Source organism: Myotis myotis, unplaced genomic scaffold, assembly GCF_014108235.1.
Source record: "Myotis myotis isolate mMyoMyo1 unplaced genomic scaffold, mMyoMyo1.p scaffold_m19_p_1, whole genome shotgun sequence".
Taxonomy (NCBI): Eukaryota; Metazoa; Chordata; class Mammalia; order Chiroptera; family Vespertilionidae; genus Myotis; species Myotis myotis.
This window is the reverse complement of record NW_023416313.1, coordinates 174,613,388-174,628,594: the sequence shown is the minus strand read 5'-3', so window position 1 is coordinate 174,628,594 and position 15,207 is coordinate 174,613,388. Positions and strand designations below refer to the sequence as shown.

General features: G+C 42.1%; 1 protein-coding gene across 1 annotated transcript in view; it reads right to left on the bottom strand.

Moving 5' to 3' along the window:
- MINDY2 (MINDY lysine 48 deubiquitinase 2) overlaps positions 1–15,207 on the bottom strand; it is a 67,665-nt gene that overhangs the window by 47,860 nt on the left and 4,598 nt on the right. Inside the window, exon 2 of the mRNA XM_036302990.1 lies at positions 7,867–7,924. Within this exon, the coding sequence (XP_036158883.1) occupies positions 7,867–7,924 (58 nt within the window). The remainder of the gene's footprint in view (positions 1–7,866; positions 7,925–15,207) is intronic.

Below are 15,207 nucleotides of genomic sequence, written 5' to 3'. Positions count from 1 at the left end.
TCTATGTTTTGTCTTTTTAATTATGTATTAACTAAATATACTCTTCTTTTAATTGCCTGCCTACACAAGTATTATTTCTTATTACTGAACTATAAAAGCTCTTTTCAATTAGAGAAATTAGAACATTTATTATTATACATGTGGTAAATATTTCCCCCCCCATATTGGCTTCTAACTTTATGGTTATGCTTTTTTGTCTATTTTTTGTGTGATACAGAAATACTTAATTTTAATATAGTCAAATTCTTCTTGGTTGGATGTCATGTGTAGAAAGATCTTCAAATCTTAAAAGTATAAAAACAGCCCTGGCCAGTGTGACTCAGTTGGTTGGAGAAGTCATCCCATACACCAGTGGATGGTGGGTTTGATTCCCAGTCAGGGCACATAACCAGGTTGTGCATGTGAGGATGGCAGTCGATGGATGTTTCTCACATCAATGTTTCTCTCTCTCTCTCCCCTACTTCCTCTCTCTAAAATCAATTTTTAAAAAATACAGAAACATTCACATATGCCTTCTTCATATAACTTTATCTTTTTTAATGTTTAAATCTTTAATTTACCTGGTATTTATTTTGGTATAAACAGTTATATATAACACCAGCTTCTCACCTAGCCTCCCAAATCACTAACAAGTTGATGAAATTTTTTATAATACAACCTTTATTTTCTAATTCAAAATAAACTTCTAAAGACTGCATCAAGTATTCTCTTAAGCTTTCCAACTCTGCTAAAAAAAAACTCCTACGAACATTAATATATTATTTGTAGTTTTTCCCCCAAAATATATTTTATTGATTTAAGAGAAGAAGGGAGAGGGATAGGTAAAGCATCAATGATGAGAAAGAATCATCAGTCGGCTGCCTCCTGCACACCCCCCACTAGGGATCAAGCCCACAACCTGGGCATGTACTCTGACTAGGAATCGAACTGTGACCTCCTGGTTCATAGGTCAACACTCAACCACTGAGCTACAATGGCCATGCTATTATTTGTACTTTTAATTAGAACTTAGGATAGGAACATCTAGGTGGGTGTGGGGTAGAAGGGGTCAATGGGGAAAAGGGGGACATCTATCTATAATAATAAAAGTGTAATATGCTAATTAGACCGGACAGCTGAACGACCTTTCGGACCTCATTCTGGATGTACTTCTGGACAAAGCCGTGGGGGCAGGGACTGAGGCAGATGCTGTTAGGGGTGATCAGGCAGGCAGGTGAGCAGTTGGGGGCAATCAGGCAGGCAGGCAGAGGGGTTAGGGGCAATGAGGCAGGCAGAGTGGTTAGGGGTGATGAGGCAGGCAGGCAAGTGGTTAGGGGCAATCAGGCAGGCAGGCGAGTGGTTAGGGGCGATCAGGCAGGCAGGTGAGCAGTTAGGAGCCAGCAGTCCCGGATTGCGAGAGGGATGTCTGACTGAACTGGCAGTTGGACATCCCCCGAGGGGTCCCGGATTGTGAGAGGGTGCAGGCTGGGCTGAGGGACCTCCTTCCCCCTGTGCACGAATTTGTGCACCGGGCTTCTAGTATTTTCAATAATAGATGTTTAAAAAAACAAATAAAAAGATAGCAAAATCTAGGAAAGATTTTATTCTGCATAGATACAAGAACTCCAAAAGCACTAAACAAATTGATTTTCAGAGATATATAAGCAAGTCTATGTAACAAATATATCTGAGTCCATATAATATATGGCACATATAATATAGGGCACACATACATATATATTTGAGAACATAATTGCTATACTTGTATCCTATATTTCATTTGATAGAAGAATCAGATATTTTTATTATTATTATTATTTTTATTGATTTCAGAGAGGAAGGGAAAGGGAGAGAAAGGTAGAAACATCAAATGATGAGAGAATCATTGATCGGCTGCCTCCTGCACGCCCCCTACTGGGGATTGAGCCTGCAACCCGGGCATGTGCCCGTGACCGGAGTTGAACCCACGACCTTTCACTCCACAGGCCGACGCTCTATCCTCTGAGCTAAACGGGCTAGGGTGAAGAATCAGATATTTTTAAAAGGCAGAGTTTGACACTGTCTGTTTGCTCAGTGGTTAGAGCATTGGCCTGCACACTGAAGGGTCTGGTCAAAGGCATGTACATGGGTTGTGGGTTTACTCCCTGCCCCTGGTCAGGGCATGTGTTGCAGGCAGGGAGTAGCATCCAGTCTCTCTCACATCGATGTTTCCACCCCCTTCTTTCTTCCCCTCCCTCCCTCCCTTCACTCTCTCTGAAAAGAAATGGAAAAAAATATCTTCCAGGTGAGGATTAACAAAAACAAAACAAAACAAAACAAAAAAAGGCAGAGTTTGAGTTTTTAAGGGAACATCTTTCAGTTTTAGATACCTAAATAAATCTTCTCTCAAGAGTGCTGTTTTGTCTAGCTTTTCTAACCTTTATCATCTGAAACTGGTCAACAATATTATTTGAGTTAATAACTATTTATTCAGCTCTTCCCGAAAGCAGCCAGAGGTGACCTCTGAAAATAGTTTGCTCTTTACTTGATCCAGAAAGCCCCACAAAATCATGCACATTAAAATGTTCAAGTCTTCATGTTCACTTTAAGAACACTTGTGAAACTGCCCAGGCCATCAAGGGTATGCATATTCAAAAAGCCACCAAGTATTTAAAGGATTCACTTTACAGAAGCAATGCGTGCCATTCCGTCATTACAATGGTGGAGTTGGTAGATGTGCCCAGACCAAACAGTGGGGTTGGACACAGGGTTGGTGGCGCAAAAAGAGTGTTGAATTTTTGCTGCACATGCTTAAAAATGCAGAGAACAATGCTGACTTAAGGGTTTAGATGTATATTCTCTGGTCATTGAACACATTTAGGTGCACAAAATTCCCGAGATGCAACATAGAATTTACAGAGCTCATGGGTGGATTAACCCATGCTTCAGCCCTCTCTACCACATTGAGATGATCCTTACTGAAAAAGAGCAGACTGTTCCCAAAACAGAAAAGGAGGTTGCACAGAAGAAAAAGATATCCCAAAAGAAACAAAAATTTATGGCCCCAGCCCTGGCCTGTGTGCTGTGTGGCTCAGTTGGTTGAACTGTCCTCCCCCGCACTGAGAGGTCACCAATTTGATTCCTGTTGCTGGCACATGCCCTGGTTACAGGCTGAATCCCCGGTAGGGGGCATACAGGAGGCAGCCAATCGATGTTTCTTTCTCTTTCTCAATAAAAAACATATTAAAAAAAAAGAAAAGAAAACCAAACCTATGGCCCAGGAATAAATTCAGCATAAAATAAATACAAATAAAGTAAAAAAAAGCAAAGAAAGCAAAACTATTTATTGAACAAATACTAGGAAATACATGGTTCTCTTTAAAAACAATAATTTGCCCTAGCTGGTTTGGCTCAGTGGATAGAGTTGTCAGTCTGTGGACTGAAGGGTCCTGGGTTCGATTCCAGTCAAGGGCACATACCTGGGTTGTGGGCTCGATCCCCAGTAGGGGGCATGCAGGAGGCAGCCGATCAATGATTCTCAACATTGATGCTTCTATCTCTCTCTCCCTCTCATTTCCTCTCTAAAATCAATAAAAATATATTTTTTAAAAAAACACCCCAAAACAATAATTTGGTTGGGCAAACAACATACAGGGAACAGAATAAGATAATGATAAAGTATAATATAGTTAAAATGTAATAAGTGCCAACTTATGTTAGTCTGATCATCACACAAACTATTTCAGATGAGTCAAGTTACAACATAAATTCCAATTTGCATTAGACTTTTTTATACATTATCTTTCTATCCATTTTCTACCTTCCACCTACACGTCTTCCTCACCTTATTTTATTAGACCTCCTAGCATTTCCTAGATATTCTAGCTTGTCTTGTTCTTTTCTTTATGCCAAAGCTCTCCAACAAGCCTTGTCCATGTATGGCCCTGCTCTGCTATTCTAGTAAGAAATTTCCAAATTAACATTCACTCCTCATCTAACCTATGCCAATCAAAATTCCCATTCCCTTGTGATTTCTCAGCTAGGTGCTAGAAAAGCCATTAATGGTTTCTCTTATAATCTTTCTACAAGTGTTTGCTTATTAACTCAAAAGTGTCTCTGGTTTCTCTAAAGAACTGGAGTAATCTCAAGAGGAAAAAAATCAAATAGTTTAGAAAATTAAACAATTTGCCCTAGCAGGATTGGCCCTGAATAAAGTTTACTTTTGGTGAGGCAAATTCTTCAGAATCTCTTTTCTCATACCACTCTTGCTCACTTTCCCCCCACCTTCCATTAGGATATTGCTTTCACGCTGCTCTTAGTTGCTGATTCCCCCTCACCCAAAACTTTCAAATACCCCAGATCTAGATATTTCTTCATTAATGTTTCTTTTTCCCTATTAAAAATTTCTACCCTATGACCTGTTTCCTAAAAGCTTTGCTAGCTAACATTTAAGTGATATTAATATTCCAAATGTCCTCCCTGCTTTTACCACTCTCTACTTGCTTTTGTCTGCATACTTTCTGAGACAAAATGAGTTCTGTTACATTTCTATTGGCTGTATATGAGGATTTCCAGTTTTCTCTTGTACTCACTCCAAGCCTGTTTTCATCCCATGCACTTACATGTCAAGGTTATCAATCGCCTCCTTATGGCTCAGTCAGTGGTCAAATTTTAAGTCTTCTTCCTGCTAGAACTACTCGCAGCATTTGATCCAGCTAATATCTCACTCTTCATTGAAGGTTTGCGGGCTAACGCTCTAACTACTGAGCAAACCGGCCAGGGTTTTAAGTTTTATTTCAACATCACAGCCAGATAATTCTTACTAAACTCAAAGTCCTATCATGTCATTTCTCTATTCAAAATTCTCTAATGGCTTCCCAGCTTACTCCCAGTTAAAGTCAACATTGTTATAATAGTCTACAGAGCCCTAAATGATCCGACCCTATTATTTTTCTCTCATTTCCTACTACCTCCCCTTTACACACTACTTGGCGGTCATACTGGCTGCTCAAAAGCATCAAACATATTTTAGCCTCCCCCTTAAATATAATTTAGAAATCACAAAGTCTAAGAATCACTAAGCTAAACTAAAAGAGGTATAAATAGATATTTTATTTCTAGATATCTAGGTATTCAAAGTAATCTACCCTTATCTATGATGTTCTCTAGCCAGTAAATATCCTATATAATAAAAGGCTAATATGCAAATTGACCAAATGGCAAAATGACCAGTCGCTATGATACACACTGACCACCAGGGGGCAGGACACTCAATGCAGGAGCTGCCCCCTGGTGGTGAGTGCACTCCCACAGGGGGAGCGCTGCTCATCCAGAAGGCGGGCTCACGGTGATGGCAGGAGCCTCTCTCACCTCTGCAGCAGCACTAAGGACCCCTTGGGGAATGTGCGACTCCCGGCTTAGGCCTACTCCTAAGCCAGCAGTCAGACATCCCCCCAAGGGGTCCTGGACTTCAAGAGGGCGCAGGCTGGGCTGAGGGACACCCCCCCACAGCCCCCAGGGCCTCTAGTAATGAAATAATATTATTTACACAAAGAAAAGGGTCTTCCAAACACTGTAATCTCAATTACTTCACTAACCCTACATCTCACAAAAAACCAGTTAGTTAGTTTTCTGGAATGACAAAGACAAAGTAATCAGCTGACAATTTTTTAAAAAAATAAAAGTTTAATTACTAAAAAAATTGTGAGAATATGGATTAAGATTTCAATTTGGTAATAGTATCCTATATAATAAAAGGTTAATATGCAAATCGACCGAATGGTGGAACGACCAGTTGCTATGACCCACACTGACAACTAGGGGGCAGACGCTCAACGCAGGAGATGTCCCCTGGTGGTCAGAGCGCTCCCACAGGGGGAGCATTGCTCAGCCAGAAGCCGGGTTCACAGCTGGTGAGTGCAGCAGTGGGGGTGGGAGCCTCTCCCGCCTCCACGGCAGTCAGACATCCCCCAAGAGCTGCCAGACAGCAAGAGGGCGCAGGCCGGGATGAGGGATCCCTCCCCCACTGAGTGCATGAATTTTGTGCACCGGACTTCTAGTAAATATATAAACTTTTCTTTGTTAAATCAGAAAAGATCTCAGTGTGATATACAACTACCTACTCTGTAAACAAGTTCTACTCAATGCAGCTGGTCTGTAAACTGTGTATTGATGGTCTGTTTTGAAATAAGAGGCTTGCATTAAGAATGCAATTCAATACACTACTTCCTTCACCAAGAAAATTTTGCTATGAAAAAGTTTCAGATGAACTAAACAGTGTGCTTACTCCTGTAAATGTTTTACATACTGGCACAAGCCCCTATCTCACTGCATTCTAATAGCTAACATTTCATAAACTGGCACAGGTCCATGAATCATACTTTGGGTATCACTGCTCTAAATCACCTCCTGGGTCTTTATTCAAGGCTAATCAGTATTTTTAATTTTTATTTTTATTTTTTATTTATTTATTTTTTTTAAATATATTTTATTGATTTTTTTACAGAGAGGAAGGGAGAGAGATAGAGAGTTAGAAACATCGATGAGAGAGAAACATCGATCAGCTGCCTCCTGCACATCTCCTACCGGAGATGTGCCCGCAACCCAGGTACATGCCCTTGACCGGAATCGAACCTGGGACCCTTCAGTCCGCAGGCCGACGCTCCATCCACTGAGCCAAACCGGCTTCGGCAAATTTTTATTTTTTTATATTTTTATTGATTTCAGAGAGGAAGGGAGAGGAGAAAGAGATAGAAACATCAATGATTTGAGAAAATCACTGATCGGTTGCCTCCCACATGCCCCCTACTGGGGATCGAGCCACAACCCAGGAATGTGCCTTTGACCCTTCAGTCCACAGGCCAATGCTCTATCCACTGAGCCAAACCAGCTAGGGCGTAATCAGTATTTTTTTAAAAACAGTTTCTATATGCAATATCAGAGTTTCTGTGTTACTTCTCATTGTGCAACTTATCGGAATTAATATATATCTTGTGTTTTCTAAATGTTGTTCAGTCTCATAAATATTATAGAATTTTAATCCTGGTCAGAAAGAAGGCTCTAACATCCAAGAAGAATGACATACTGATAAAAAATTCTAATTAAGAGATTAAAAATTATAATTTTTAAATAGATTATATAATAGCACTTCTGGAACATGAGACTTGATACCATGTTTTTTTATATGTTTTTACTTTATTTTACTTACTAGAGGCCTGGTGCACAAAAATTTGTGCACTTGAGGGGGTCCCCTCAGCCCGGCCTGTGCCCTCTCGCAGTCTAGGACCCCTTGGGGGATGTCCACCTGTTGACTTAGGCCCACTCCCCGGGGGATTGGGCCTAAGCTTGCAGATAGACATCCCTCTGGCAGCCCAGGAGCCCTTGGGGAATGTCCACTTGCCAGTGGGGACCAGGCCTAAGCTGCAGTCGGACATCCTTAGCGCTGCTGAGGAGGTGGGAGAGGCTCCCACCATCACTGCTGTGCTGGCAGCTGGCAGCCTGGATTGTGGCTGAGCACAGCTCCCCCTGTGGGAGCACACTGACCACCAGCTCCTGCAATGAGCGTCTGCCCCCTGGTGATCAGTGTGTGTCATAGTGAACAGTCATTCCCAGTCGTTCTGCTGTTAGGGTCAATTTGCATGTTTCTCTTTTATTAGATTAGATTTCAAAGAGAGGGAGAAGGAGAAAGAGATAGAAACATCAATGATGAAAGAAAAGCCTCCTGACGCCCCCTATTGGGGCTTGAGCCTGCAACCTGGGCAGGAGCCCTGACCAGAAATGGAATCATGACCTCCCAGTTCATGGGTCAACGCTAAACCACTGAGCCACACTGACCAGACTTAGTAACATATTAGCTTTGAACACTTTGTTTTAAAAGAGATATAAAATCATCCACTTTTCAACACTAACCTAAATATTCCATCAGCTGTTCAGCAGTTATGATTTCCATCATCGGTGGAAGTTTCACCTGAAAAACAAAGTATTTTTTTCTATAAAATCAAATGTTTTAGGTGATTAAAGTGTTTCTCTGTCATAAATACATGTATGTACATATATGTATCTACTATTTGTATACATTAACATTCACATTATTAAAATCTTGATAGTAATCTTTATAAAGTATAATAGTCAATCCTATAACAATAAAATTTACAAAATGATATAAGGTCTCATAGACATTGAGATGTCCATTTCCAATGCCTAGTGCTCTGCCTTTCACCACTCACCATGATTGTCCTTAGGTACCCATAACAGTGTCCTGCATGATAAAAAAGGCAGTTCAAGGGCAGGAAAAGGCATCAAACAAGTTGTGACAGGTGACTCACTGGGCAGTTTTACTGAAGACAAGCTTAAATACAGTTCAATATCCCATTACTTCAGTCTATGCTGGCCATTTCTTATTGTTGAATGGCTAACATGAATACAGTATTAAAGTATTAGTCACACACTGAAGAATTCAGACTGTATTATTCCACTTGTATAATTTAAAAACAGGTTAAATTAAGTTATATTGTTTAGAGCTGCATACTTGGTGATAAAACTACAAAGAAAAGTAAGGAAATGGATACTATAAAAAAAAAAATCAGGATTATGGTTAGCCCTAGGGATAAGAGAAGTGATAGTTGGAAAGGAGCCTATTAGACATTTCTGGGGTGCTGGTAATGTTGTATTTCTTTCTTTTTTAAAAATATATTTTATTAATTTTTTACAGAGAGGAAGGGAGAGGGATAGAGAGTTAGAAATATCAATGAGAGAAACATCTTTCAGCTGTCTCCTACTCATCTTCTACTGGGGATGTGCCCACAACCAAGGTATATGCCCTTGACCAAAATCTAACCTGGGGCCCTTCAGTCCGCAGGCCGACACTCTATCCACTGAGCCAAACCGGTTAGGGCAATGCTCTATTTCTTGACTTGCATGGTAGTTCTGCTGATGTTTGCTTTGCAATAAATTGTTAAACTGGACATTTCTGTTTTATGTACTTTTCTTATTATATTCCACAATAAAAAAGTTAAAATTAGATACATATTTAAGTTTCTAAAGCTAATTCAGCTGCAACACATCAGTCTAAATTAATTTTTCAAATGAACTGGCATGAGTTACACAGATATTACAGCTAATAATTATAAATATTTTAGGTGACTTATTCAAAAGCATACTCTGTGGTATATTCATAGGAGAAAAATAAATAGTGTAGGATGGAAATTCAACCAAAGTAATTAACATATCAATGATAAGAGAAGAACTGCATAATTTAAAATTGTTTAGAATTATTTTCCACTCAATCAAGGAAATAATTTAAATCAGAAATTTCTCCAAATCCCCCAAGTGTTGAAAAAGGTCCTCTGGGTGTCAAGTTACCAAATGTGGTAATAGCATGCCACAAATTTTTGTTTGTTTGTTTTAATCAATGAATAAAATAGGTCTTATAAAAGATCCCTGTAACATCGAACAATGTGAGAACCTCTGAGAGCATATATGATAGTTGATGCTTATGATTTATTCATCCAGTGGATTTATTACTCAGTGAACCCAAGAGATTCCATGGAGGTTTTGATCATTGCTCAATTCTAATTATTTTCATTTTCTGTTTCAAAAAAATTGTAATACTTTTTAAAAAATATATATTTTATTGATTTTTTACAGAGAGGAAGGGAGAGGGAGAGGAATACAGAGTTAGAAACATCAATGAGAGAGAAACATCAATTTGGTTGCCTCTTGCACACTCCCTACTGGGGATGTGCCCGCAACCAAGGTACGTGCCTGCAACCAAGGTACCTGCCCTTGACCGGACTTGAACCTGGGACCCTTCAGTCCGCAGACTGACGCTCTATCCACTGAGCCAAAACGGTTAGGGCAATACTTATTTTTTTTTTTAGCTGTTTTAGGTTTACAAAAAAATTGAGCAGAAATTATGGAGAGTTCCCATATATTATATTAATACCTTCATAAACAAATATTAAGGCAGAAACATTAAAAAATGTCTCATAATGTAAAATTTAAATTATATGCAACCCCAGCCAGTGTGGCTCAGTGGCTGAGAGTCAATCTATGAACTAGGAGGTCGCTGAGTGGATTCCTGGTCAGGGCACATGCCTGGGTTTCGAGTTCCAACCCCAGTAGGGAGCATGGAGGAGGCAGCCGATCAATGATTTTCTCTCAGCATTGATGTCTCTGTCTTTCTCTCCCTCTCCCTTCCTCTCTGAAATCATTAGAAATACATTTTTTTAGTTGTATGAAAAAGTAGAAAAATAAAAGCATAATGGCCCAGCCAGCATTGCTCAGTAGTTGAGTATAAGCCTATGAAATAGAAGGTCGAGGTTTGATTCCCGGTCAGGGCACATGCCCAGGGTTGTAGGCTTGATCCCCAGTGTGGGGCGTGGAGGAGGCAGCCAATGAATGATTCTATCTCATCACTGATGTTTCTATCTCACTCTCCCTCTGCCTGCCTCTCTGAAATCAATGAAAGTATATATTTTTAAAAAGCATAATGAATTAAGCTTTCAACATTTATAAAATAAGGCCAATATCATCAGAAATAAATTTTATATTTTATATATCTTCTAACTTGTTGATTTTTATAATTAATTAGTCTAATTATATGGGATACAACCATCAAATATACCTATAAATGGCATCGGGTTTGTTTTTATTTTTAAAATATATTTTTATTGATATCAGAGAGGAAGTGAGAGGAGAGACAGAAACATCAATGATGAGAGAGAATCACTGATTGGCTGCCTCCTGCACGTCCCCCCACTGGGGACGGAGCCTACAACCTAAGCATGTGCCCCAACCAGAAATCGAACCGTGACCTCCTGGTTTATAGGTTGTGGCTCAACCAAATATAGCCTAAAGAAGCAAATTGAAAGTGTACTCCAAGACATAAATTTGAGTAAGTTACCTGATATCAGTTAAAAAGATGCAGAAATTTGAGCTTGAGCAACTTAATGAATAGCTTTCCTTCTTCCTTGATTTGTTGGAATATCATAGCTCAACTATTTTACAGATTATGAATAATAACCTACCTACTCTCCACTAGTCCAAAGATAATTTTAATTAAAACTCCATTTCTAACTCAGTACTTAACCCTGTTTGATCATTTTAACCGTCATCTCTCATCCAGAACCACAGCATTTACTTCCTTTGAATCACTCAAATCCTCCCAATATGTTCAGTTTATTGATTTTCTCATTATTTCATACTCAAAAAAAAAGGTGATCAACTATTTCACTTTCAACTCTAATTCCACTGACTCACCATGAATCAACCCTTTAAAAGCCCAATCCCTGATAACCCTAACTAGCCATTCTTCCTGCTGCTATATCCAGGTATAAGAGAACTATTGGGGGGGGAGGGGGGAGTAATAATAAAGAAAAACTTAGATACTAAAAGTTGTTAAAGAATGCCCTAACTTATTCATTGCTACTCATGTCTTCCTACTTATGCCTCAAATTCCTAGGCATAATCGCCTAGGTTAGAATTTAATGTACTTTTCTCATACCAACCCCTCATGCTTTACAACCTGTTTCCTCCTTAATTACTTACCAGTTTGATAGTTATTTCTGAAGAGGTCAACTGTTATTCTGCCAAAATGGAAAATGAGGCCTCAATTTCCATCCGTCTATCTTAACATAATCTTGTCTCTGTATGTATCTGCCTTGTCCCATTCCTTTCATTACTTCAGAAAATAAGATTGCTCTTCCTCCAAAGAGAACTTTACCACCTATTCTGAAATGTCCGTATTATCACTTTTCAGCAACCTTGTTGTCTTCACACCTGTCTTTTTGGGAAAATATTTCCTATTCTACCAGCTACTTGATGCTGTTATATTTGACAATAACTACTTCTTTTTTAAATATATATATTTTTAATTCCAGAGAGAAATGGAGAGGGAGAAATAGAAAATAGAAACATCAATGATGAGAGAAAATCATTGATCGGCTGCTTTCTGCATGCCCCACAATGGGGATGGAGCCCACAACCCGGGCTTGTGCCCTGACTGGGAATCAAGCCGTGACCTCCTGGTTCATAGGCCAATGCTCAACCACTGAGCTATGCCGGCTGGCCGGGCATAACCACTTCTTTATTACAGCTTCTCTCTCAGACGATTATCATGACATTTTCTTATTTTTAGTTTCTTTTATGCCCTCTCTCCCTTAATGCTTAGCATTCCCTTCTCCCCACCAAGTTTAATCTTTATTCCTGTTTTCTCTGTGTCTACTGAAAAATGGGATGGAAAGGAGACTGGGGAAATAGAGGGACGATAGAGAAGATGTTTATGCTGGCAATTTTAGCTCCTCACATATATTGAGGTGGAAAAAAGTTGACAACTATTGCTCACCACTCTCATTTATTCTTATAGTTATCATACTTACTTACACCTATGTAATGTTTCCCTAATTCAATTTTTTCTATAATTTTCCCCTCTTTCCTGACCCAGTCCATATTTCTAGAGGCATAATGAACATTTATATTTTTTCAGACATTTCCAACATGACATGATCTAACTTTGACATCAACTTTCCCACCTAAAACACCTTCTCTATCTTTTGAATGGCCCAAGAAATCTCCATTGCCCAGATTAGAAAAAGTGGTGCCATCTTCTTCATTTCCTTTATCCAGGTAGTGATCATCATTTAGACCGTGACATCAAAGAGAAGGGACAAAGAATTTCCCATCCAAAAGAGCTAGGCTTATCAATTCTTCCTGCTACACTCACTACAGTCTTAACTCTCATCTAATCTCAAGCAAAAAGACCACTTTCACCATGTCATTCCTCTGTCTAGTAATTTATAGTAACTCCCTAATATCAGCTATATACACTGAGTGGCCAGATTATTATGGCCACCTGACGTTTGTAGGCAAATTAGCTATAATTTCATGCTGAAGTTGCTAGAGGGCCAGACCATTATAAATAGGGAAGCAGGTTGTTTACTACAACAGAAGTGATTTTTTTCTGAAGATATGGGTAAACAATGCGATTTAACAGCCTTTGAACTTGGGATATCTCTATATATAAAAGCCTAAGTGACCGAACGACCAATCGACAGGTTGCTATGACTGGCACTGACCACCAGGAGACAGATGCCCAAGGCACAGGATCTGGTTCCCTCCTGTCTGGATTGGGCCTGTGGGGATCGGGCTGAACCTGGCTCTCCAACATCCCCCAAGGGATCCTGAATTGCAAGCGGGCGCAGGCCAGGCCGAGGGACCCCACCAGTGCACGAATCCATGCAATGTGGAGAGGTTGAAGGAAACGTAAAATTTTCATGCCTAAAATTTCACTAATCGATCCTCAAAAACAAACTCCAACACCTTCTATCCTATCTAATAAAAGAGAAACATGGTAATTAGCATACGACTGCTACCCTTCCCATTGGCTAATCAGGGCGATATGCAAATTAACTGCCAGCCAAGATGGCGGCCGGCAGCCAGGCAGCTGGAAGCGAACATGAGGCTTGCTTGCTTCAGTGACGGAGGAAACCAACGTTCCCCGCCTGCCGCTGCCGACCTCTGAGCTGCAACTCTAAGCAACTATGTTACAAATATAGAAGCTAAGCAAAACCCCAGAAACCTGCTTTAGTCACTGGGCTTCAGCCAGCAGGATCGCAACATTGTTTCAAATACAGAAGGTAAACAAAGGCCAGAAACCTGCTTTCAGCAGCAGAGGCCTAAGAACTGGAGCCTCAGAGCTAAAGCTGGCCCAGAAAAAAAGAAAAAAAAAGAAAAAAAGGAGTGTTTGGGAGCTTCAGTCACCCGCCAGCCTGAATACAGCCCTCAGCCCCTAACCCAGACTGGCCAGGCACCCCAGTGGGGACCCCCAACCTGAAGGGGGTGTGACCAGCTGCAAACAGCCATCATCCCCTCACCCAGGCTGGCCAGGCACCCCAGTGGGGACCCCCCACCCTGATCCAGGACACCCTTCAGGGCAAACCAGCCAGCCCCTACCCGTGCACCAGGCCTCTATCCTATATAGTAAAAGGGTAATATGCCTCCCAGCACCGGGATCAGCAGAGCCGCAAGGCCTCCCGGCACCGGGATCAGCGTGACAGGGGGCAGCGCCCAAACCCCCTGATTGCCCTGCGGCTCTGTGTGTGACAGGGGGCAGGGCCACAACCTCCCTATCGGCCCTGCTCTGTTCATGACAGGGGAAGGCGCCCCAACCCCCTGATCAGCCCTGCTCTGTGCCTGATAGGGGGGAGCTCCCCAACCCCCTTATCGCCCTGCGGCTGTGTGTGTGACAGGCTACGGTGCCCCAATCCCCTGATCGGCCCTGCTCTGTGGGTGATAGAGGGCAACGCCCCAACCGCCCCCCACGGGCCCTGCTCTGTGTGTGATGGGGTAGAGCCATAACCTCCCCATCGGCCCTGCCCTGAGTGTGACAGGGTGCGGCACCCCAAACCCCTGATCTGCCCTGCTCTGTGTGTGACAGGGGGCGGTGCCCCAATTCCCCTATCGGCCCTACTCTGTGAGTGACAGGGGGGAACTCCCCAATCCCCTGATCGACCCTGATCTGTGCGTGACAGGGTACAGAGCCCCAACCCCCCTGATGGGCCCTGCTCTGTGAGTGACAGGGGGCAGTGCCTCAACCCCAATTGGCCCTGCTCTGTGCGTGACAGGGGGTGATGCCGCAACCTCCCCATCGACCCTGCCTTTAGTGTGACGGGGGCGGTGTCCCAACCCCCCAATCAGCCCTACCCTGAGCGTGACTGAGGTTGGCATTGCAACCTCCCAATTCCGCCCTGCTCTGTGCATGACAGGGGCGGCGTCCCAACTCCCCAATCGGCCCTGCTCTGAGCCCGACCAGGGGCTGCACCTAGGGATTGGGCCTGCCCTCTGACACCCGGGAGCAGGCCTAAACCAGCAGGTCGTTATCTCCCGAGGGGTCCCAGACTGCGAGAGGGCACAGGTGGGGCTGAGGGACCCTCCCTTCCCCCCGAGTGCACAAATTTTTGTGCACCGGGCCTCTGGTCTATAATAATAAAAGCATAATATGCAAATCAACCAAACTACTTAACAGCAGAACGACCATCTAGATGACCTTCCAGAAGACCATACTATGACATGCATTGGTGCCAGGCCAGCCAAGGTGGGTGTGATGCCATTGGTCTGGGGTCAGAGGGTCCTGCCATCCCCCACAATCGCCCCACAGAGGGAGTCCCAGGCCACCCTCTGCCCAGAGATCAATCAAGGAGCCCTAGTCAGGTGGGCAGGGCCTCTCTGTGGGCAGTGATCAATCACCTCAAA